The sequence below is a fragment of the Apteryx rowi genome, unplaced genomic scaffold (genome assembly GCF_003343035.1).
Source record: "Apteryx rowi isolate R43461 unplaced genomic scaffold, aptRow1 scaffold_443, whole genome shotgun sequence".
Classification (NCBI taxonomy): Eukaryota; Metazoa; Chordata; class Aves; order Apterygiformes; family Apterygidae; genus Apteryx; species Apteryx rowi.
Genome location: NW_020450698.1, coordinates 231,511 through 257,562, shown reverse-complemented (window position 1 = coordinate 257,562; position 26,052 = coordinate 231,511). Strand labels below are relative to the sequence as shown.

At 45.8% G+C, this 26,052-nt stretch overlaps 1 protein-coding gene across 1 annotated transcript; it reads left to right on the top strand.

Annotated features, from left to right (window-relative positions):
* The first annotated feature begins 1,195 nt into the window (after nucleotides 1-1,195).
* Nucleotides 1,196-6,968, top strand: MB (myoglobin). The gene is made up of 3 exons (XM_026076930.1): nucleotides 1,196-1,302; nucleotides 5,673-5,895; nucleotides 6,585-6,968. The coding sequence occupies exons 1-3, from the start codon at nucleotides 1,208-1,210 to the stop codon at nucleotides 6,729-6,731; spliced, it is 465 nt and encodes a 154-aa protein (XP_025932715.1). The 5' UTR covers nucleotides 1,196-1,207; the 3' UTR covers nucleotides 6,732-6,968.
* Nucleotides 6,969-26,052: the final 19,084 nt, after the last annotated feature.

The window sequence follows — 26,052 nt, the reverse complement described above, 5'->3', positions numbered from 1 at the left end:
GAATACTGCTCTCCTGAGTCCCAGGAAGGTATCTTTATCTCTTGACTGACATTTCTCTCCTCTCAAGGCTTGCAACCTGTGCTCCCTGTCCGGAATTACGTTCACACTTCTGGACAACAGAGTTAACTGGGTTTTGTTATCGGGGTGCGCTGTGACTGCAGTCAGCTTTTGGCCTTGGAAAGGGTTAATCAATCCGTTGGTGTGCCAGGCCATTACTGGTTCTGAGGGAGGCTGGAGGAGAAAGGCTGGGAGGTGTCCCAGCAAGTACATGCATTCCCAACACCAATATTTGGCTTGACAGAGATAGCTAGAGACCTTAGCCCCTTACTGGGCTCTCACTGAACTGAGCCCTATCATGTCCTATTGTCTCTGGGACTGGATGGGTCAGCCCACTGGAAATTACCCTCCTGGCTCAGGTGCAGGTCTGTCAACTCCAGTATCCCATCTCAGTTGGTGGCTAATACTGGATATTTCCTGGAGAGGCAGGCAGAAGGACCTCAGCAGGCAGGTGCAGGGTAATTGGCTCCCATATAGTTTTCATCCCCTTCCTCCCTCCTGCAGAGGCTGGGGAGATGCTCAGGCCACTTTGTATATGATTAGCTCTTGAGGATGTCTCTTTTAACACTGAGTTTTTCTCTACAAGTTAATGGTGTGTGTTCCCAAAGGAGAAAAGGAAAATAAGATCAACAGGGAAAAGGAAAGGACTTTGAAGAGACTGAGCTGACACTACCAGATGGCCCAGCATCTCTTCCTGCCTGCCCTTGGCAGTGCAGGAGCAAGGGGAGGCGGGGGAGGCCTTGCAGATGACGGTGCTGTTCAGGAATCTCTTGCTGAATAGTCTGACTCTGTCTCTTGGGTCCTTGGGACAGGAACCCGGGACAGGCTCCTGGCACTGTGTTTAGGCAGTGCCCTTTCTGTCTAAAGCGGGACATGTGCCAGTCCAATGCGAAAAGCAGAAATTTTGCCAACAGTGGCACCCACAATAGCACCTGGCCCGAAATAGCTTCCTAGGAAAAAAAAGAGAGGCTGATTAGGTTAGACAAGCCTGAAAGAGAGCAAGATGTCCAGCTTGTGACTGACAGGTGTAGGTCTGTGAGGAGGGGATATAAATCCTGTGGGTGAGCTCACCAGCCACCCTTTGGGGAAAGGCTGCAGGTAGCACTCCGGGAAACAGTCTCCCCACATCTCCACCTCCCTTCAGCGAATCATGGGGCTCAGCGATCACGAATGGCAGCAAGTCCTGACCATCTGGGCAAAGGTGGAGTCCGACCTCGCAGGCCATGGGCATGCAGTTTTAATGAGGTAGGCAAGAAACCTAGGTCCTAAGAGCAAAGCTGAGAGCTTTTGATGAGAGACCAATGAAGGTATCTATTTAGTATTGAAGCTTGTGTTCATGTGTCTCTGTGTTCATTTTAACTGCCTGTTTACTTTGTTTTAGGGCAGTGGTTTTCCCATTGCTATGGTTTCTGGGTTAAAAATTACTCACTCTGTAAAGTGGCTGTGTTTCTGTCTTTCCATCTGTCCATGGGCACAGGAGCAGGCCTGCTTTCAAAAGACTGTGGGACTTTATTGCTCCCTTTGCGTAACCTGCTGTTAAAGCTCTGCTTTGGATCTTCATTGCCCAACCACAGTGACAAGAAATACTGAAGTGAATTGTGTATCTTGGGCCTTCAGATGCTCTGCAGCAAAGCTTTGGGGAGGCAGGGAAGGAAAGGACGGGAAAAAAATCACGTCTATGACAAATTTCTTGGAATCTCCTGATTTCAATAAATTGACTGTGAATTACCTGAGTCTTTCTCTCTGCTCCCCTTACTGTCTCCTGGCAGAGCCCTGCCCATCCTATTCCTCCCTTTGGCCAGACCCCCTAGAAATCTGCACTGCAAAACTTGGGCACTAGCTGATGAGGAATTTGAGGTCTAGGTCTGAGGCACATCCTTCCCCCTGTTCCTCTTCTCTGTGATTCTGGAGTCAGAGTGGGAGCTGTGGTGAGATCCCCATCTGAGAGGACCCCTGGCTCCATGCTGTATTTGCACTCCTGATGTCCAGTGTGGGAAACACTGTGGGCAGAAGCTGCGAGACACAGAAATGCAGTCTGGAAGGGGTCTTGATGTCACAGAGGTTAGCGTCTTGGCTCAGAGCAGGAAACAATATGGGATTGACGCTGGATCCTAGCCTGTCCTTAAAGACCTGCAGGGATGGAGACTCATAGTCTCCTCACAAGACAAGTCATTTCAATGGTTTGCTCTTCTTACACATGAAGAGCTTTTCCTAATGTCCTGCCTAAGTCTCATTTGCTGGAGTTTAAGCCCGTGACTTTATGTCCTGGCCTTGCTTGACCCAGAGAGCAGTTTATTCCCTCGTGCGTTTCTGCAGCCTCTTACAGACATGCATTTCAATGTCCTTGAAGTCCTTCCCAATGGAAGGTCTCCAGAGTGGATTTTCATTACTAGGGTGTACCCTTCTTGAAGGCAGGAACAGTGGGATCTTCACCTGTTATTGCCTCTGGGATCCTTTGCTTTGTCTATCTGCTGACAGTCTCTATAGGTGGAATATAACACAAAACAAGCTCTTGTGCTGAATATAGATGCATTTTTGGTGTTTCCATTTTGCAGTTCTGTGGTATCTGAGTAAATGGTGTGTGGGCATTCTCTCATAGGTACTTTAAGGACACTGCCCAGATCTCTCCCTTAGTCTGTGCTCAGTACAATGTGCTAGAAGATGCGGATGCTGAGGAGAGAAGTGGGGATGTGGCATGCTGGAGTCTTGCTTGGGGGGTTTCCTATCTCAAGTACAGCTAAAGAGAGGAGCCCACATCACTTGACAAATCCATAGTCCATTCAAAGCCTTTTCAAACATGACCCAAAGCAGGGGGGCTGTTTTATTCATGTCCTTTATCATGGTCCAGTTCTACTGCAATTTGAAGGGAGGAAGGGAGGTAGGCAGCTGGGTGGCAACATGACAACTCTCCCCTCACGTGATTCAGAGTAGGTATGTTACACTGGCTAGAGGGGGCAGCAGGACCCTGAGCCCTCCTTGCCAGTCCACCTCCATTAGGTGGCTTCTTGGCTCTGGAGGTGCCACAAGACAGTGAAAACAATTTCTAGACCAAAAAGGTAATACTATTTTTCCTCCAAAGACGTCACAGCCCAGTGAGAGGCAGCCACAAGAAAAATGGCTGTCATGACATGCCAATAAAGCTGGTTGCAGTGGTCTGGACCCTATGATGTTTTAGTAGCACAGTAGAGAAGAAGAGACAGGTGTTGTGGGGCAGCGCGTAACATTAAATAAACAGGCGACACCAGCCTCCCCTGTGCCTTTGTGCTCTCCAGCCAACCCATGTCATTTCTTGTTCCCTCAAGGGAGTTCTGAGTGAGGAGAAAGGCAGGGAAAGCCCAACAAACTTCTCTTCATTTGGAAATGTCTCCACTTGTGCATTGTTAAAGGCCTGCTAGGTAGATGTCATATCTTGGGAATACGTTTAGAAAATATAGATTCAAATGGATGTGATCCAAAGGAAACAAAAACTACTCCTTGGAAGAATTTTCAAGAGTCTCAGGGGTATATCATCTTCTGCAGACATGATTCAGCCATAGCCAGACACGATGGAGGGAGATTTGTTAGAAATGCAGTATCTATCATAACTCCATCCCATTTCATGATGCAAAGTTTTGCTAACTCTTTCTTCTCCCTGAGTGGGAAACAACCTGTGCCAAGGAAAAATATAAAAAAAAAGGAAAGGTGTTCTCAGCACCTGGTAGAAGACAAAAAGCAATACAGAAATCCTTTGTTTTGATCCCACTGGAGACCTTTGAAATGAAAAGCTGTCAAAGACTGGTCAAGGCAGCTTGTATTTTCCATGTGCTTGAGATAGTTGTCTATGTAGCCTAATCTATAATTACATCATGAGATGGAGAGTCTGGCCATCATCCAAATGGCCACCTGTGTAGGAGGAATGTTTAGTTCAAGGTGAGATGCAACCTCTTGGATAATCCCAGCACCAGAAAACTTCTGAGTGCAGGAAAAGTGAGCGACCACTGCGCTGTGAGAGGAAGGCTGGTTTTGTGACTAAAGTCTTGGGCTCAAGAGCTGTAGACACTGCCTCAAGCAGCTTGGGTGAGCCATTTCATGGATACAGCCTCAGGCCCCTTCTGTAAAGACAGCCATTGCTTTTGCCGGTGCTTCAACCAGTCAGATTATGCCCATCAGAGAGTATAATACCTGTTTGCAAATAAGCTTGCACAAGGGAGCTGATGTCTCAATACCTAATTATTTGACTGCTCTGAATAATCAGGACAGTCAGTGTCCCCTTCTCACCCTGATTCTAGGAGCCTGACAAAGAAGAAGAGTGAAATTTCCTACTAATTTGGTTGCCAATGGTGTCAGCATCCTGTCTTCTAGGAAATGCAGCAGGGACGAAGCAGGGGGAAAAACACTAGCTTGGCTTTGGGCCACCCTTTCATCTTCCTGATTTCATTTCCATTTTGGAAACAAAGTGCCTACGTATAGCACTGAATGACATGGCACCAGCATGCCTGAAGGCCCTGTGCTCCTGTTATTCACTTGCTCTCAAGGACTCTTTGAGGTGCTAGAGTGCCCAACAGCAGAACCATCGTGCCAGCAGCTGGGCTTAGCTGGGGGATGGGAGAAAAGGGCAGGAACCAAGATCCTCTGTGTCTGTGTTCCCAAGGAAAGGGACACAGTAAGCTCTCCCACTGAGCTGATGTTCAAGCACACCTGAGTCCTGCAAGTGAGGGACACGAGGCTAGGGGCTGCTCCCCTTTTTGTGTGTGTGTGAGGAGCATCCAACACTCTCCTCTCCTGGTCAGTGCAGAGATGGGCTGAGAAGAGGGTCTTGGTGAGAGCATAGGGGATACAATACCTCACTGTAGGAGGATGGCAGGCTGGAGGAAGGACAGGTTGGCTTCTCAGTAATAGAGTGAGTGAAGAAAAGTGGTTTTGTTTTTCCTTTAGATAAATGCAAGAACTCACCTTTTGGTGCCCCAGCCAGCTTTGGTTCTTGCCTGTATCCTAATACAGTTGACATAACCCAAGGGATTGGTGCCAAAGAGTTAGAACAACTATAAAAAAAAAAAGAAAAAAAAAAAGAAGAAAGGACACTTGCCCTGTCACTACAGATGGACACATTTAGGGCAGTGTCTCTCACAGGCAGAGGGAAAGGAAAAAGATAAGGATGGTTATATTAGACAGGACATATGTAAGAGGATGGGGCTGAACTAGATACAATAGTCAAAGGGAAGTGTCTCAGGTGCTTTTGCTCTGGAAGGCAAGGGGCATTTGATAATGATAAAAGGCAGCCTGGACAGAATAGTTAGAAAAGGAAAGTTTGCACACCCAGTGTCATCAGGTTATGGAACAACCTATCAGAGAAAGGATGAAAAACATTCAGAGTGGGAAGAAATGCTTGCCTAGCTGATATACATGCTGTGATTGTGAATAGTGACTATTTGGAAAAGATCTAAAGTTTCAGAGTTCCCAGGTAAGAGTAACCTCTACTAGCAGGGACTAGCTAAGAGCCTTCCTCAAGGATGGAAGCAGGTTATCACACATCTGCCTGTCAAAATACTCTGAAACACCTAGAGTAGCTGGACCTTGGCTCTGGTCCAGAGGGTAGCTCTTTCAGGTCTCACAAGTCCCCCTGCTTCTGTCTGCAGACTCTTTCATGACCATCCTGAGACCTTGGATCGCTTTGAAAAGTTCAAAGGTCTGACGACACCCGATCAGATGAAGGCCTCTGAAGATCTGAAGAAACATGGAGTTACTGTCCTTACCCAGCTGGGCAAAATCCTGAAGCAGAAGGGTAACCATGAGGCAGAGCTGAAACCCCTGGCTCAAAGCCATGCCACCAAGCACAAAATACCTGTCAAATATCTGGAGGTATGCAAAAGGGCTGGGAATCTTGGCGTCTGATGTCCAGTGAAAGCACGTAAGACAGCTTTATGAGAGTCGCACTTTTATTTACTGATGGCTAGTTGGACTTCAGTGAGTTCTCCCTCAAGTCAGTGGTTTCTGTGTACAGGTAGGAGGATGCATAGAAAGTACTCAGCTCATGGTATGTGAATCTCCAAGTTTAGACTTTCCATTCCAAACACCATATGCAGTCTGAGCAACCCTAGACAATAATAAACCAGCTCATGTGGCCTCTGTGTGCCTAAGAAATCACATTATATAAGAAAAGTCAGTGGCTGGACACAAGGGACATACAATTTTAGCGTAAGCCCTGGAGGATCCGTTGGAGACCAAGACCTACAAAACTAAGTGTTGTACAAACACAGGGCATGAAGCTACACCCTTAAGAGATGAGGCAGACAAAGAGTGGGAAGCACCATGGTCTACTCAAGGTCATGAAGCAGATCAGTGTCAGAGCTAGGAACAGAGCCCAGTTTCTTCTGCCCAGGCCAGGATCTTGCATGCTAGACCACACTGTCTCTCCAGAGACTGTGGGAAGGGCTACTGAATTAGCTTGGAGATATTTCAAGGATCTGCAACCTATTTCTCAGTATAGATTTTCTGAAAATAAACCTTGAGCGTCCCTTCTGTTTTTTTCTCTCTCTCCTTCCTCACAGTTCATTTCTGAAGTCATCATCAAGGTCATTGCCGAAAAGCACTCTGCAGACTTTGGGGCTGATTCCCAGGCTGCAATGAAGAAGGCCCTGGAGCTGTTCCGAAATGACATGGCCAGCAAGTACAAGGAGTTCGGTTTCCAGGGTTAGCACATACGCACAGCAGGACACCACATTGGAGGCCTGGCCTTGCATCTTAGAGTAGCTTCCCCAGCACTGTTTTGTACATCTCACAATTGGCCATCCAAGATGTGTGGGAATGCTTTGATGAGAGGCCAAGAATCACTGTAGGCAGCGCAGAGGCACTCAGAATAATGTCCATGATTAATCTTTGTCCTTTCCTGGCTTCATGTATACAAAAGAAATAATCTGTTTTCTTAGGAAAAATAATGTAAGAGGTTATCTGTGAGCTTCTGCCTATCCCTTTTCCTTTCCCCCTCCCCAAGACCCAGTCTCATTCGAGAGGGGAATGGCATGGCCAGATACGAAAGGATGTGAGGAAGCAAGAGGAGCACGGAGGACTGCAGGGGAATGAGAGGATGAAAGGTTGTCTCAAATGATGGGAAAGGGATGTCAGAATGGGAAGCAGGGACACAGTGTCCCATTCCCCATGCTTCCCCCAGCTGAGACTGTTAGCAGGTTGCTGTGGAGAGCTTTCAGCACAATCACTGGTGTTACCTCGCTTTGTGGGGGTGAGTGGAGCTAGTCAGTCTTCAGGGTCTGCCAGTTTGGCAACTTGCATTAGTTGCTAAACTCATGTTAGTAAAACTACCAAGAGTAGTACTCCCTGTGATCTGTAGGTTTATGGCAGCCACTGCTACGCATTTGAATTTCTGTTGCACTGGGAAGTAAATTATGTGTTTCTCAGTAAATAAAAATTTCTGCACCACTGTCTTGTGTTTGCTCCTTGCTTTGTAGGCATGCCTCAGCGAGAAGTGGGGGAGATGGAGAAAGAAGAAAAGGGCCAAATGGTATTTTGTGTACATATCTGTCTGCCAGTGCTGATACTGCGGTGCCAGTCCATGACGCGAACAGCACGTGGAATCTGTCTCACCCGGGTGACTCAGGACACCACATACGTACCGGTTATGTTTGCATATGGATGACAGTACCTCAGCTTTGGAGCTGATCTCAGATGTCAGCATGGGGTCATGACCTAGTTACTGGACTGAAATGCAAAACAGCAGTCTAGACCCAGCATCTCTGAGTTGTGGGAAGCACTCACTGACTGAAAGTCATGGCTACTGAGCTGAGAGGTCGTGGCCACGGAAAGACCATTTACTTCCTCTATGTGCTCTGTATTTTGTCTGTGCAAAAAAGGGAGCCTATCACTATGTTCTGCTTTCCAGTGAGAGCAGGTTTCTCAAGTAATGCAGAACATGGCAACAGAGCAGCACCGCGAGGTAGCACGTACAAGCAGCCTCAGGTCCCAGTAGCAGTCCAGCTGCTGAATGAGTGCTGCGCTCTCTCCAGACCACAAAAAGCAGGGCTGCTTAGCCCAGCAGGAGTCTTGCAACAGCAGCGTATACTGTGCTAAGAACCAAGCTTAGGTTTCCATACCATTTTGGAGTTTTGTTGGGGGTCTCGCTGAGGTGCATGTTGCACTGTGTTTACAGGTGTCAGTGCATATCCCACCACGGAGCTGAAGTGGTAGGTAGTCCGGCAAGGTGCCTGCCTTTTCCTGTCTTCTTCTCCCTACCCTTGTACCATGGTGGGGCAGAAGTGACCTGATTTAACTGAGGTGTGAGGAAAGGCTGAGGGTCATACTGCGTCTAAGGCTGCCCAAGGGTTATTCAGAAATGACTGTAGCTTGAAAAGCGGTTTCAGGTGCTAAGCCTTGGCTAGCCAACTCCATGTGAATCGTGCAGTTTCTCTGGTTAGATCCAGCCTGAGGGGCAGTTACACCCCACAGAGAGCCCTGGGGTCCCCATTCCCTCCTCTCCCTCTGTCACCATCAGCCTGCTCAGGGCCTTGGCTGTGAGGGTGCTACAGTCTCTGCTGGCACACACACCCAAGCGGCCTCCCCGCAGAAAGTAAAGTGGATGAGCGGCTCGCTGTCTTTCTATATATTTGCCCAGGGGCAAGAGCATTTGTGGCAGTGTGGTGTCCCAATGCTGCGGTGGGATGTTGCAGAGGCAAGCAGCTTGGGCCTCACTAGGGGAAATGCATGAAGTCGACACTGTTGCTCTTTTCTGGTATGGCGAAGGTAATGCTCCTTATCTGATGGGGACACTGTGAGGGCAAGCACATGAAAGAAAAATGAGGTGCACAATTTTAGGAGCTACTAGTCAGGGCAGGTTCAAAGCATTCCCTGGTACACTTTGTGCAAAGGAAATGGAGGAGGAGCTGCCAGTGCCCGTAAAACTCTCACTCCTGAACTGGTATTTGTCTGCTGTGTTTTTGGTCAGGGCAAAGGACAAAACATTTCAGTCTCTGAGAGGAGAAGGAATGAATTCCTTCCCAGACAGATTATCTCTGATTTCATGCTCTTTATAAATCTATACTTTACCTCTGGGAGAGGGTCAAAAAGCATATGCTGTCACCTAGATGAAGTTTCAGCCAAGTGATCCCTGTCTGAAGCAACTTGCTACTTCTGCCTCTAGTCTAGTTTGTCTGGAGGTGCCTGGCTTTGCAGGAAGGGCAGTCTATTTAATGAAGGTCTAGGATTACCTGCACAATAAGATTTCCTGCCAGTGACAGCAGCCTCTGCATTTGGATAAAAAGCTCTGCTATAGCAGCTGCTTCTGTCAGTCTGAGTGCGACTGCAGTCATCTCTAGATATTTTTATTTTGGGCCACATGGTGGAGGAGGGAGGGCTTACAAATATGTTGTGCCTAGCTACCGGTTATTAGGTACCTGGAATAAACTTTAGTCTTCTGGGAGCACTGCCCCTTTGCCCAGCCTGCCTTACTCCTCTGTCAGTGTACTAGGGGCCATCCTTAAACCTGTGCTGGTCAGACATGGGGCCTGAAAGGGCTGATGTAGGTGAACAGACTCAAAACATGGTGCTAAGTGAGATCTGTTATTTAACAAGAGCAAGCAAAGTGGCTGCTGTAGTTGTCTCTGGTTGTGCACACAGCACACTGAAGATGTGCAAGCACAGATGAACCAGCAAGTTCAGATACCAATAGCAGTGAAGCCAAAATCAGTGCAAGCTTTTAAGTTGGATGAACAAGTCCAGTTTAGCTCCTGCAAGTTCAGTAGGTCGGGTTGCTTGTGCTGAAAAATCATGTGTCTGCGCCTTTGCTACTATGGGTGCTGAATATACCCTAGACCACACTCCTGATTTAGTAGCAGTATCTGTAATTCCCACTCAGTGAGTCTAAACAGCTTCTGTGACGGCCCCTGCTTAAGAGAAGGAGCCATTTTCTAGAGGAAAAGGGATGGTGGGGGAGTGATCATTCAGCTCCATGCTACATTGAATAAACTTCTGTGTTGGAGTCTCCCTTTCCACGGTGCTACTAGCACATGCAGCTTTTCTGGCTCAGGTATGAGACAAAGTCCCTCAGTGGAAATAAGCCATATCAGTGTAAGCCCAGAATTTTTCCTGTCTTCTTTCCAAGAATAGCTTTGCAGAAGGAGGATGGGTACTCAGGTCTTATGCCCAGCCCCCTTCCCTGTTAGCACAATCTGGTGTCACATACACATTCCTGGTCACACGATAGGTCATAGATTATATTGCTGCCAGCCTCCTTGCTCTGGCACATACCCACCCACGAACTACAGTCAGGTCAAGCTTATGGCCATTTGATACTCTCCATACACTCCTAGGATTTCTTTTAGGCCAATAATGTCTTTTCTGGTAGCAAATTGACTTATGCATCTACAATCACCCTTAGACTGAAAAACATCTGTGTTGCTTTGCACTGACATGCTACTCTTCTGTCACTGCCATGGTTTCCATTGCATGGTACAGCTCCTCGTGGCACAGAGCCAGTGACCTGTTTGTGTTCCCTTGGGCTTTGGTGTTACATGCCGACAGCACAGGAGGATTTCAGACATGGGGAGCAGGACCCCACTTCCCAGGCACTGTGCATACTAGTCAGTCAGCCCCAGACAGGATGCAGCAAAACAGCAGGCTGCACTGCCTGCCCCCCCGCTCCTCCTCCTGCCTACTGAGCAATCTCTCCAATATGCCTGCCAAAGTCAAGTGGCACCAGGCAGTGTGTGTTGGTGATCACACCATTAATCCTGTGGTCTGTCTCCTGGGTCACCTCAGCAGGAGAAAGGGACAGGGCTCCAGTGACTAATCATGTTAAGTATATAGCACCTTAACATGAAGCTTGTGGCAGTCTTCACATTTGCATCTTCCTGCAGGACTTATGCAAGGAACAAGCAGGAAAGTCTCCAGTCCATGTCATGGCTACTGAACAGATACCAACACTTTTGGGGTACTGGCCACGGTCCTGAGGATGTAAGGTCTGTATGACACTTTAGTTTAATAAGGAGGCTCAAATGCTCACGCAATACTACATGCTTTCAGATCAGGAGTATTTTGTCATGACCTCTATTTATGCTAGTAGTCAGCTACTAAAATAGCACCTAGCCAAAACTTGTTCTGTTGATTATGCTACTGAGGAAGAGGAAGTAGTGGTGGATCAGGTGTTTCTCTGATGTGAGCTTGCTTGACCATAAGGGTTTTTTCTGAAGGTGTATGGCATCAGAGCACATCATCCCCACTCCTGGACTCATTCCTCTCAGCTTTGCACAGGCTGAACAGTGCTTAACACTCAGGGTCTGTGCTGTTTCATAGATTGAGCACACACATACATATCTATACACATGCATCAGGTTCACAACACACATCATCAGTAAAGTCCCTCTGTCCAAATCCTTCAGATTTCTGCATGCTTGTGCACTGTTTTTTCGTTGAAGAGGATGATATATATTAGTTCTCATGTTGTGCCTTAAATGAAGTATTGCAGTGAAACCAAGTTTCACTAAGGTCTAACCCAAGTGACAAAACAGATTGTGCAAGATTGTGCACCCTGAGCACACCAGTAAGTAGGGGGGGATGTCAGATGTCACTGAGGTGTGCTGGCAGAATCAAGGAAGCCACCCAAAACTATAATAAGGAAGAAGAGAAATCCCAGACATCCTCTTTCATCCAAGAAGCTAATAAACAAGCATTTATAAATGCAATAGAAGCAAAACAACACATCCTTTTTGGCCAACACATAAGCTCCTCCCTCACTTCTGATCTTAGGCATTACAAGCCCATCTCCTGGTCCTGTGACTTCTATAAAATCTTTATCCAAATGTCACTAAAGGTGACCTTGTGGCTTTTTAAAGCACTACTCTATAGTCACTTGGCTGCACTGTACTAAAGTCCTTTCCCAGTTTGGCTTTCTTCCCCTGAAACGAAATGATAAATGCCATAGCCCTGTGGGACTGGTCTATTGAATTTGCCCAGATCTGGTGAGAGAAGACTGTTGCTGGTATGGCTACCCTGCAAATGAGCAGTAGACATGAGCCAAAAACAGTTTTACAGTAACTATTTCAGGTATTAAAAATGAGAGCAAAACAGACAACCCCATTTAGCAATTTGTGAATTTACCCAGAGTATAGGGCTGAGGGGAAGGCTGTAGCCATGCAACTGTGCTGTTATTGGTATCCAAGAAGACCACTATAAAGCTAATACCGGCATTTATACCTCAGCTACAGAGATACATCTGGAGTGCAAAGTAAAAAAATTTAAGCCCATTCCCCCCTCCAAGGAAAGCTTCGTATGAATGCAGCCTCTAGATGCCTGATCTTATTTTAGATCCTTCTTAAAGCAGATTCAAATGTTTCAGAGATAGAATGGCTTTGGCTGGAAGAACTTCTGGATTTTTTAGCACTTAATTCTCTATATTTCCATGCTTACCTTGTGGATCTCCTATGGCTTCTCGGTGTTTGTAAGTCATGGTGATTTAACTCACTGAAGTTTTTCTATATTCTGTCTTTCCTGTCCAGTCCACTCCCAATATCTCTGTTTCCATCTTCAAGCTAAATTCCAGCATCCAAACTCCCACTAAAGGGGTGGAAAATTCCTCGAGCTGATACTCTAAGATCTGTGATTGCTCTGCCCTGAGCTTACATGACAGCAATCTTGTCCTCTTGGCTCCTGGTGAGCTTTTGGTTTGGGTTATCTGGAGAGTTAGCTGCTAAGGTGTCAAAGTGGGTCTTTATCTTTACACTCACCCTTCAGTGAGATGAACATACATAGAAATAGTCTGGCAGCCTAAAAAAACACCTTTTGAGGGATGTAGTACGTCATGGATTAGCTGTGAGATGGTTGGGGAGAAAGGAAAAACAAAACAAAACAAAACCCAGAGCTTTGCCTACACCAGCCAAACCGTGTCCCTGCAAGCGTGGCCAGAGTGTGCTCTGCAGAGTCTGTGGGAGGGCCTGCACTAAGCAAATGACTCGTACCAGACATGCTCAGACAAGACAGCTGTATGGAGGAAAAGCAGACAGGCACAGGGTGTGCCACACTTGCAATTACTTTTCTCTGAGGATAGATGGGTCTGTGAGGAAGAATGAAAAATAAAATACAGGTGGGTAGATGTAGGCTTTAACCCCTCCCCAAACGCCTAAGACTGTTTACTGCTAGCAGTGCCTTTGGAAGAGTAATAGCTTCATTCTGACAATTGCAGTGCTATATCAGAATGGAGGGAGTTTCTGATCACAAGCTGGTAATCTGTGTGCTTTCATATGGGAAGAAAGATGGACTTGGAGTTTTCTCATGGTGCTAGCACCATGGATGCAATGCTTTCACAAAGCTGTCCCATAAATCAGGAGAAACTTTCTGTGAATTTTGGTTTTGCCTTGATAACAGCATGTATTGCTAACCCAGCTAATCCCCCAGCTAATTCCAGCATGTCACATTTAAACTGTGCTCCCTTTTTGCCATGTTCCTGCAACAGCAGAAATGATCCCTCAGTGCATAAAGCCATCAATTTTTCTCTCTTCAGTCAAAATTCTCTCTCCCAAAATGGAGTTCTTTGTAACAGCCACAAATTGCTAACTCATAACAGCAAGAATGATTAGAAAATTAACATATTTCCTCATACAGTTTTTCTAGTTCATCTGTGTTATAGCTTCCTTGTCTGTTTTAGATCATAAACTTGTTGACTGTTTGTGTGTGTCTTCTGGGACAAACTAAGTTCTGATGTTTAGTTGCAATTAAGTATTCTGTTTCATCCATTTTAAAACTGTTGGTCTTTAAAAGGCACTAAGCACTCTTCCTATGATATCTCTGAGTTATTTGCTATACTGTTTTTACCTTAGACCTTAGAGACCTAGCTGTGCTTTCCATCCACATTTCTGTGCAATTAGTTTCATTCTACAGAGGGAAATTAAGGCAGGGCCAGGCACTAGCACATCCATTTTTTCATGTTTAAGTCATTTAGCTGTCCACTAGGCCAGGCTGCAGACTATATGATAGAGGACGTCTGTGAGCTTCCTGGGTAGGAAGACATGTGAAGTTTTGCCATGTGCCAGTAAGCAGTTCTTGCTTTGATGTGGTTGCATTTCAGCAGTAGACAAAGGATTTCCTGTATGTAGAAGCTCAGCTGAAACAGTGGTGTGGTGTAAATAATCAGATAGATTACAGATGCTGCATACAAAGCATAGTAGCGTAAAGACCTTTGGGCTGAACTTGGAATGAAAAGCTCTGGAGGTTAATGCACAATGGTATCGCTTGGGACACTGCTAATCTTCTCACTTCCAAAGCAGAAGGCCCTGGACTGAGATCATAAAGGACTTAAATATCTAAAACAGGCTACTGACAGAACTGAGGTCCCTAAATCCTGTGTAATTCTTTACATGCTTACATTTTCATCGGTAACTGCTCCCCCTCTCCCCTCACCCCTTGATTTCTAACATTCTGCTTCTGCTATGCCCAGATCTTCCACCAAGTTGGATGGGTCCAAGCCATCTAATGCTCATCTGCCTAAATACATTTATGATCCTCAGGTGTGACCTTCCTCTGCCTGATCCATCAGAATCCAATCATACTTTGCCTACATCTGACCTCCAAAAAATGCAGTTACAGCCACTTCCATATGACAGTGTGGCTAGTGAAAGAGGCTGAGGTGCTCGACTTTTCTTACATACGTCACTGGGTTAGCTCTGACTCCTCCAGTCTTTCAAAAATGAGGTATGCCTTGCGATCCATTTTGGAAATGGCTTGCCTAACTTCAGAAGAGGTTTGAGTGATGAATCTCTGCCTGACTTGAGTGTCTATGTGCTAAGAGAGTAGGCTTTAAGAAACACAGCAGAGCTGCATTCATACTGGCTATACTTAGATAGCCCTCCCCACTCAACACACGGCTAGCCAAATCCTTTTTGAATCACCAGACTCTCTAGCAGCATGCTAGAGTCCTTGGGCAACTAGCTCAGCCTGCATACACTACTCCAGCACCCAGGAGTACCTAAAATTCAGCAGCAATAATTGTGATCATCCCAGCCTTCACAGTCTTTTGAGGCCATTGCTATCTTGTTCAGTGTACTCCCTCCCCTGAAGGAATCTCTTTGAAAGGTAAAATGGAGATGGGAGAGAGAAAATATCTCAGGAAGAGCAGGACAGTTCATTTCACTGCCTAGGATTAAGTGATATACTGCAGGCCATGAAAGACTTAATAGGGAACAAGCTGATCTAAGAACCTGTTATATGGTGTTCAGAGTTTTTTTGTTTTGTTTTTGTTTTTCCTGTGTTTGCAGCTTCCCTTCTGCCTCATTCGCAGTAATATCTGGCTCTACCCACACTCGCAACTCTCTATGGAAGAGAGCTAGCAATAAGAGAAAGAGGGTCTTCTTTCTTTATTGTTTTGTTTTGAGGATACCTTGCAGCTGTGCCTGGCTGGAAGGAATTTACAGATTGCATGCATGATGGTCAAGAAACATTTCCTTTGCTAATTTCATGATGTCCATGTTCATACACATAGTGCCTCACAGCTGAGTAGGCTTCAGTCCCAATGCTTCTAGCAGCATACAGTGGGGAAAAAATTGGTGAAAATGGAAACAATGATTTTTCTTTTCCACCTAAAATCAGGTTGGAGATAGATAGACAAATCTCCAGTCTCTGAACACTGCATCCATCTCAGCAGCAAAGGGGTTAATTAGTTTTGTGAAGAAAAGTGTGTTAGAGCCTCTCAACATTTAGAAATAGACCAAAGCAGAATAAGCAAGTGCTGCTGAGTGCATCATCCTTTCAAGCACTGGTGTTGGTGAGATAAGAGATAATATGTACTTGAGAGTATATATTGAGAGAGAGAGAGTGAGAGAACATACACCTCTTGTATCTTGAGGGCATGGCATCTTAGAAGTAAATTTAAGGAATAACCTTTCTCCAGGCATTTAATTTCACTCCTGTTGGGAGTGCTTAGCTTACTATTAATTCTGTGATGAGATTGTGTGGATGTGGGTGTGAGTGTGTGTATGTACGTACAGCACAAAGCCCAGAGATCCTATAGTTAGTACACTGAACTACATGTTTTGTTCCAGAGCCCCAAAGGTACACAGCCTCTCAACATTCATTAATTTCAGTGGGTACGAGGCTTTTCAAAGACCTGGATTCATACAGTAAATTTTTAGCCACAGGCTTGGGACCACGCATTTCATTCTGCTCATGATGCAGTAGAAACCTGAAAACCAGATTTGTGTGTATTCATCAGCTGCAGTATGAGCCCCTTTTATTAGTGCCTTTTGTGATAATAGCTGTGATCTATTTAAAGTGCTAAGCCTTCAAACTGCAATTCCCTGCAGCAGATGTAGTGGAAGCAGCTATCCATGGACATGAAGTAAAATGAACTCGTGTTGCTGCTCAAAGGTTGGGCTCCATCCCAATCAACAACAGTTACTCAACTGCTGCCACTTGAAGGTGGGCTTTAGTTCCTTCTTTGGTGCTTTGGGGCTTGGAGGGAAGTTAGGTTTCGTGGTGAAGCTGTGCTGCAATTTATATTCCCTGTTTCATATTTGTTCTCTTATATTTCTCCCCCTTAGAGGGTATTCAAGGAGAAGGAGACACTGCTGATCTCATGGCCTAGTTCTGCATCCTCAAAGACGTCATGGCTAAATCCATGTGGCATGACTGCCAGGCTCAGTCCTAAGTTAACAGCAGCAAACTCATTCTCAACTCAGCAGTTGGTCCTTAAACATGAACTTTAAAGCTGCATGGGTGGGTAAATGTTGTGGGAAACCAGAGGGGCTCAGACAGCTCCTTTTATAGGAGAAACTGCTGAGATTTTTTTTTTTTTTTCTTTAACAACCTTGTATTTAACTCTTCTCCTCTGCTCTAGACTTACTGGTGTCAGTGCTGGCCAGGTGTAGGGTTTTTCTGCCTGGACAATAGCCTGGTGGGATACAATGGAGGGTTATTAAGAACTCTGGATAGTTAAAAGTTTGGCTACAAATTTCTATTTAAACCAAGGCTCATATCCATCCAAGTCATCCTCTGTTAGGCTCTTCCCATTGGGGTGGGAAAGGCACAAATGGAGGAAAGAGCAAAAGTAGTACTAGGTATGGACTCTGTGGAGGCAGACTGGTGTCCTCTGTGGTGTGTCCTAAACATGTCTCCGCTTCCCACTAGCTTGTCACTCTGCTATTCCACTCTGCCCGTCACATCAGTGTCTGAATGAAATCATCTCACCTCCAAACAAGAAGCAAGAAATAAAGCATTACAGTACTATATACGGTACTGAAGCATCATGACTGCAGTCCTTTTCCTGCAGGATATGTACAAGAGGAAAGATATGGCTGTTACAAGAACAAATATAATTTATGCCTGCCCAGGAGAGATGCCTGAAGAGCCTGTCTACCCTATGAAAGTCCTTTTAAATTTCCAAAGGAAAAAAAAAATATGGCTGAGAATCTATTCTTTAAGCTCCTAGTTTATATATAGCAATAGTGGGGTATTTTTGTTGTTTGGGAGAGGAATGGGCTAGATGGGAAGAGAATAACCATTTTTCTCTTAAAGTAGCTATCTAGCTCTTAGCTAGTCCAAAGGCGCTTCTGTTGTCTTTTACCAAGCTTTGTGAGGCTAATTCCTGGAGACATGAGCTCCTGTCACTATGACATAGCCAGACTAAAGTGCCAGCTAGATTACCCGGGGACAGCTTTTCCCTTGCAGCCATGTTGCTGGTGTGTATGATGGTTGCTAGTAAAAGGGACCATGCAGTTCACAAACAAATGGTGAACATCCCAGACAGCTACAGAGAGGGAAACTGAGATCATTTGATGCTAAGCTGTCCTCCACTCCTTGAGTTGCAGACCATTGTCTCCGAAGAAAATTCCTTTTTACTGAGTAATTAATGCAAAACTACAGTACAGCCCAAACTAGTCGTCATGATTTCACTTGTTTTGTTTTGTTTTTTTCTGAAATATTTCTGAATAATTCAGATTTGGCCTCTGAGAGAGACAGGAATGAGAAACATATTTGCCCATCCAGGCTGCAGAGAAAGTCTAGGAGTGATGTACCAAACATTAGCCAAATAGCAGTCTGAGTCACACCTGGTACCATAGTACCACTGATTCAGGAAACAGTCCTCTGAGGAACTGAGCAATGAAAACCAACAACTTATGAGAGAGAGAGAAAAAAAAAAGAGATTTAATTAACAATGACCTCATCTTTCTTCTCTTTGTTTCCTTGGGATGTTGTCACCTGCATTACTGGAGGAGACATTGTCTGGCTCAAGTACAAGAGATTTCTTGTATTCCCCAAAAATCCTGAAGTCCTTTTCAAATCAAGATATCCATGCTGTCAAGACTCTTTCTCCCACTCAGATAACTGTTGCTGCCAACATCCTAAGTGTGAGACAGCTGCTCACACTGCAACATCTAACCAGATCTTACACTGGAATAATTGGAGGGGGTGAGTTTTTTGGATCTTTAGGTTCAACCTGCTCCTTGACCACAGACAGCAATGGGCTGTTCAGATCTCCACCTACATATGACTGGCTTCATAATTTTATTATACAGCATCTTTCCTAGCCTCCTCAAGACACCATTTTTTTGTACAGGAAAGAAAACCTGTGCTTTCTCAATGAAGGACCTTCAATTTCTTTGAGGTATTGCCTTTATTATAATTGGTGGAGGGCTGACAGTGTGTTTGAACAAAGTACAAGAGAGCAAAAATGAACAGCCCCTACACCAGAGAGCTAGACAACCTTGCTGAGTCAGCTTGTTGCTGGCACTGAAGGCTGCACCATGGCCATTTCCCCCTAAGGCAGAAGCAATCTGATAGTTATGTTGCAAGAGCTTCACACCACATGAGTGTGAAATAAGGTTAAAATTAAATGCGATCAGGAAGGCTGTCATTCCTTAAGCTATCTGCCTGCTAGCTGCTGTAGGTTCACCTTTGCATTGAAACAACTGCTATAGAAAAACATATCCAATTTTTGTAGAGCAATTTCTTGTGTACCTCAAGAAGACTTGGGTGCAAGCATAGCTTTCCCAAAATGCAATTGCTGACTCCAGCCATTTCTCTTCTGGGTGTAACCTGCTCCAGGAAAAGCCATTTAAAACTCAGATGAAAGATAGTCTTTGGGTCATTTGCTTCCAATTACCATGTCCTGTTCCACAAGGTAATGTGACATTATTTCACTACATAACCACATACACCCAACACAGCTTTAAACTGTACAGAAGCAACATTGGTCAGACACAAAATACACTCAAATCATATCTACCTGTCTTCATGCAATTCCTTTTGTGCGTTAGTGAAAGACAATACACTGTCTCTGCTGGGATAGGCACTGTGGCATAAAGGACTTGAAAGACTGATTCAACTAGGCAGGGAGTGCCAGAAGAAGAGGCAACTTGGAGGGATTACAGAACAGCCAGGGGAAGGAGATGAAGATTGTAACAACACTAAATTCAGTTGCTGATGAAAAAGGTATGACATACTGAGCATTAGTTTAATTATGAGCTCAGCTCAAAGTTTATGAAGGGAAATTCTTCAGCCATGCAGTACTGGAGGACAGACAAGTTGACGTCAGACCTTAGAGAAAACCTCTACTTCTTCCTAAAGAAGAAAAAAAGAATCTTTTATTCTAGTTTAAGATAGGAAGGGCCACCATAGCACTTCCAGTGATTGTCATTTGAGTTAACACAGTGAGGACAGACCACTGGATGTGGACAAAGCAGATGTGGAACAGCTGCTTATGTTATCAAAACATGTGGGTCACTATGGGATGTGAGAATTTCCAGGGTCAGGAAAAGAAAAGTATCCAAAGAGATCTGATGTCCCAAGACATGAGGCTCACACCTAGTCACACCAGGATGTGTAAATCTACTACTATACAGCACACCAAACACAAGTGTTCCTATGAATGTTCTTACCAAGATTTGTCCAGGGCACATTTGCATTGAAGCCACAAAGAACAAAAATAGAAAGTTCAAAGACTTTTTCTATGGGTATTTTTTGGAGTAAATGTTGCAATTTGTTTCATTCTCTCAGGTTTTAAGGAAAAGGTTTTATTTGGATTTGTAATGGGGAAGAAGAAGCAACAGAAGGACATGTATTTTCTCTAGAGGATAATACACCTGATGCCATGCCATATGGCAGCCCATATCACAGCATGGGCTAAGAGAATTGTAGCCTCTCAGAGGAGCTGAACCCCAGATTTGGATCTTGGGTTGACAGGATGCTGCTCTCTGGTCTAATGCAGTCTTTTCTTTGCCAAGAAAAGCAGTATCACTTGTGGAACATACAGGCAGGAGGGAATTTGCCTTCCTAAAGAATCTAAAGCAAACTTCTGAAGAGATCAGATTTTTTTCTTTGCCTCTCTTCTGTTTATTTCAGACTACACAAGAAATTCCTTTGCCAAATCTGACTTATCTACATTGTCATCTTTGAAGACAAGGACTAGGAAAAAGTCTGGATACCTGCACTTGCAAGGCACACCAGATATACTGAGACAGACATGAAAGTCCTGTGACAGGTGCTTAGTCATACATATGATGGTTGATTCCATCACAGTAGACTTTTCATTGAGTAGACATAATGGGCAGAACGGTCACATTTACTGTCAAGGCAAACAGCGTCAAATTACTCTTTGGGAAGAGACATTTTCAAATGCAGGTGGTCTTACTCTCTCAGCCTTAACTCACTGCATTGAGTCCAGTGACTAAGAAGGTCAAGAACTATTCATTTAAAATGAAGTTATTAGACCTTTCTTTCAATTCCACTGGTGCATCGATACCTCAGAATTATGTTTAGAATAAAGCTTAACAACTCATTATTGTCATCTTTTCCTGGTCTTTGGAAACTTCATCATTCCCCTGAGTGTCAGCCAAGCACTCTGAAGTGAGATAGAAGGTAATGTCTGCCTGACTACCATCCGCAAACAGTGACTTTTATTTTGCTTTCCCTCTTGTTTTGACCAGAAATTCCATGCTAGACCACAGAAACATTCCCATAATGTGGCCAGGGCAAACTGCATGTAGACACAGACCTTGCCCCTATCTAATTTCACAATATAGAATTCACCCACCTGACATGCATAGCAAATGAGTGTTTACTCAGGTTTTTAGCTACCAGTACATCACTGAGCTTTCCCTATGAAGTGGTAAAGCAGCTTTCCTCAAAAAGTATCAGGTTTGACAAACTGACATATGCTGATATGAACCATTTTTTGCTGGAAAATTCCTCCCTAGTCCCCTGGGAAAGATAGGCCCCTGGGAACTGCGAGCCAAGCTTGGCCTCAGGAAGAGAAATGCAGTCCCGACGAGCAGGGAGCCGACGGGGGAGGCTGCCCCAGGAGCTGCTGCTGCTGTATTTGTACAGCTGCACTCTCATGGGTCAGAGCGCACTAATGGGACAAATGAACCTTTGCACCCTGAATATATGTGCTTCTGGCTGTATTGACACCCTTTATTGTAGGGAATTGCTTTTAACTGAGCTGTGGTGAGGTAACGATGACTTTTTTCTCCTGTGGTTAAAAAAGATGAAAAGTCCTTTCCCAAAGTTTCTGCACTTCCCCTCAGAAAAATCTAGTCCCTCAATGTAAGAATTTGCTTTTTATTTGGCTCCCCTTGCCACACAGAGCCTGGCCCTTCCCTCCTGCCCCCCCGGAGAGGGACAGTGGCCGGCCTGGAGGGGCCACGGCATGCAGGGTCCGGCCCGTGGCCCGGCCGCTGCATCAGTGGGTCTGCCCGCGGCCTCCTGCCTCTGGGGATGGGGTGGCCATCACGGGTGGGGAGGCACCACGAGGTGGCATCCACGGGCCTCACGCGCCCCGCCGACTGGTGCCGCAGGGAGGAAGCATGGCTGCCCGGTGCTGGGGGGGTCCTCGCTGCCGGGCCACACCGCCTGGCCCCTCTCTGGCCCTCTGTGGCTTTTCACATCAGAGGTGGCACAACCACACCAAGGTGTCGGTGTATCCCTTTCCCCATGTGCGCCGGTGCTTAAATGGAGCCAGCTCCTGCAGCCGCTGGCCTGTCACCACTTTTATTTTGTGTGTGTGTGGGGGGGGGGGGGTTTGGCTTCTTCTATTTTTAATCTCTCTCAGAGACAGTCCCACGGGACAGTGCCTATGAAATGTGAAATGCTGTCCAGGCGAGGGGAGAAGCGGCTGCAAGCTTTGCTGTGCAAGCCCTGCTCCCAGCTGCTGAGGAAGAATGTGAGAAACTTGGTTTTGGCAGCAGTCATCATGAGAAAAAGCACTGCCCCCTTCCTCAGCTTCCCACCCCCTTCCTTCACGTTCATCCTGCCCTGCCTCTCTCCCGCTGCTGGCCCAGCAGACCTGCTGCTTTTCTTCTGCATACTGACTCGTGCAGAGCAGCTCTGTACTGAAACAGAAGCCCAGCAAGGATTTTAGGAGGCTGATTGACTTTCGGGTAATGTTCTTCGACCTGTTTGTCGACTCCTAAGCATTTCTGAACTGGCAGCGGTGCTGAATTTACTGGCAATGTGCTTTTTTCTTTCTTTTCTTTCAGGGTAGTCTACAGACCGATAGGTGTCCTCAGGCTGGAAACAACTGCAGGAGAGCATTCATATTGAGGGTCAGCAGGCCAGCCCTATGATCTCACACAGAAACCCAGAGGGGCTTGGATGAGCTTAACAGTGGCACAAATCCATATTTTACGTGGTGCAAAGGCGACTCTGCCCTCTCCTCCTCACCCTTCCTCTGGTCCCCTGCTGATGCCTCCAAGCCTCTGTCCTCTTCTCATTATATCATTGCCCTGTGAACTCTTGCTCAGTGCCACTCTGTAAGGTTGTGCCCAAAGTCCTGAGAAACCTTGCTTCTCTGGAGTACCAAGGCCCCCTTTTTTTTTTCAAGTGCATTTTGGAACTTCCAAACACCCCCCATCAAGTCTCACACACCTACTGCTTGCCACGCACTCTCCTGTGGCTGGATCTCTACGTCGTTCCCTTGCAGCACCATGCCTTTCTTGTGTGGGTCAGGCAGCTGGCTGGCTGTAACTGATGCCAGCTAGAGTGGGTGCATGGCTTCTCAGAGCAAGAGAGAGGCCTCTGTGCTGAGCTGAGTCACATGGTAGGACCCCAGTCAGAGGAGTGCCGCCTTCATCTGCAGTGAGGCCTTCCTCCTGCCATGGGACCTTGCTGTCCCAGGATGCCAACCCTCCTGCACTGAAGTCTGACGTATTGGGGGACTGAGGAGGAAAGAACTGAAATCCTGGTGAAATCTGATGCCAGACAGCTGAACAATGTGTGTCCAACATTGCTCTCTTCATCACAGCACTTCTGCAAAGCACACTTCTCCAGGAACCTTTTCAGTTCCTGCTCAAGGCCTGGGAAGGATAGCATTCCTCACTTCCCTCTGACTCAGCACTTACTGAAGAACCATAACCCAGAGACACTGAGGCTCAACAAGTCCAGAGAAAAGAAGTAGCACCCAAACATCCCAAGCAATCAGACCACTCCCAGCATGCACCCTGCTCCAAGCAGCTTTGCCTTCCTCATGCCATATGTCCTGTTGTCTTCAGCATCTCCAAGGAATGATTATCGTGAGGTAGGGACTCTGCCTTTTTGGTTGTCTGCCCAATGCTATCTATCTCTGCAGGGATCTCTGCTGCAAGTAAGGATCTGCACTGTGAACTCTCAGCCTTGGTAATTTGATTTGATGGTGGGATTGTTGGATGTACTTCTTATGGGTGTAAATTAGATCATTGAACTGATCTCTTCTCATCTTAAAACTTTTGGCTTATCTTTATCATCCTTAACAGTACTGGAAGACTCACAGGGCCTGCTCTTGAGGTCTTCTGAGTCTCTGGAGCTTCCCTTAAAAACAGATCATAGCTCCACTGAATCACAACGGAACGAGAGAATTTTGGGCATAGAGATAGAGTGGAAAAAGTGATAGCTGTTCTGCTATTAAAAAAAAGCACAGAACAGCAGAGACTGTTCTTTCTAAGTAGGGGCTTTGGTGTATAGGAGTTTACTGACTCAGTTAAAAATAAAACAACCCAAAATTGACTGACATGAAGAGCCATTTAGAAAAAAAGAAAGTTTATAAACTGTAGGAGACAAAATGAGTTTTGGAAACATATTTTCCCTTAATTGGACATCTATTCCTGGATTGAGTCATTTGTGTATGGAATCCAGTTTTATGGCTTTTGTTTGACAGAGAAATGATCAGTTCCTCAAAGAGTGGGTCTCACATGAAAGAACCCCAGCACTACTTTAAAAAGGACCCCTGCCCTGACAGAGTTTTGTCAGCGATTTTGGAGGGCGCAGAATCAAGCTCCTTTATAATTTCTAGCTCTATGTCATCTGACAATGTCCTTTTGATGGTAGCAATGGTTTTGTGTGTTGTATTTAGAACCCCAGGGAGGGGGTGGACTCTTATGTGCTAGGCAGTGTATAAACCCAGAATAAAAAGATATTCCCTGCCTCCAAGAGCAGTCTGGGAGTATAAGACAGAAAAGCAACAGGCTGCTTCTAGAAAAGCCTGAGGATATACAGGCTGGCAGAGGAGGGCCAGCATGGCACAGGAACTGTTGCTTTTACATGCCCTACAGCAAAAGCAAGTTGAGGTGGATCTGGTATAGGCAACACAGGCAGCTGTCTAGAGCAGCAGATTGCTAGAAAGACATCAGCCAGCCCTGATCTGACTGCTGACTTACTTCCACCAGAACCCTTGAAGGTCAGGCTGACTGGAGCTGCTGACAGTTTGGTGTGTGGAGGTGATGACTAATGTTGGGAAAAGTAGCTCCTGCACCCACTACTTCCTTTTCCCTGACTGCTGGAGCATCCACCCCAACCCTTAAGAGCTCTCCCCCAGCTGTCCATTTCTTTTATATCCTCTCTCCTTAACTCTTCCCTTCCCACAGCAAAATCTACCTTGTCCAGGCCCCTCTTCTGGGAGATGGCAGACTCAGATGACATGGCTCTTTTAAAAGCCCAGTCCAACAAGTTAGCAAGGCTCCCCCCAGCTCCAATCCCACTGCAGGCAGTGAAAGTGGTGGGTGCTCAGCACCAGTCAGTACCATGCTGACTGTTGTTTGACTTCCAGGTGTCTCTTGGGACTGAGCTAGCTGGTGTCCCCTTATCCCCCTTTTCAAACATTTCAAAGCCTCGCAGTGTCTATCTCAGCAGTATTAATAGCCTAGTTTTGCAGAAGGTGGAACTGATACTAAATGATTAAATCTCTGTGCTGTTTCATACAGGACTTTCCCTCCTCCTGCCCCGAAATTCCTTGCTCCAAGTGCACTGAATAACCACTAAGCAACAAAGATGTTTCTGTCTCACCCCAATCTGAGGCATAAATTCCTGATATTCATCTTCAATCAAATTCCATTTGGGAACCACCCCCAACCCCCTCCAAACTCTATAATATCCAAATAAATCCTTTCCCAGGTTGGGGACCACAGCTCCAATTTTCCATCATGCTCATGCTTTGGAGAGATTCCAGTCCAGATCATTGCACCTCAGCACCATTTCTAGCTACTGAGTGTCACATCTCTTTAGACCAATCTTTGGCAAAAGCCTTCTGTATAGAGCTTCCAAGATACTGACTGTCAACATGCAGACATGGAAATTAGCCTCCCACCTCCCTCCCATTCTCCTCCCTACCTCTGTATCTTACTGAAAAGTCTCTTGAACTCCTGCCATGTAGATCTAATCTCATAAAAACAATCTAGCTAGCTCTGGCAAAAGGTTCTTGATCACTTGCCTTCACAGGGACCCCCTCCCCCCTGCCAAAGGAGCATAATTTCCCAGTATATTCCCCCAGCCCCTGACCTTGAACCAACTGATTGCCAAAACATTACACATGCTCCTAACTCAGCCTTCCTCCTTGGCTCTCCTTTGGTAAACTTGACCATTTATTTTTTACTAGCAACGAAAGCAGCCATGAGTTCTTCAATTGAAAGATGTTTTCCTGTCCTCCTCCCTCCAGCTACAAGGCATGAATCTTAGGCGGTATTTCACAGACTTGATTTGAAGCAAGTCTCTTACTGCTGGCAGAATCTGCCTCCGCGCCCTTCCTGCTCATTCAGTGAGTGACACTAATCAGTGGTGTGG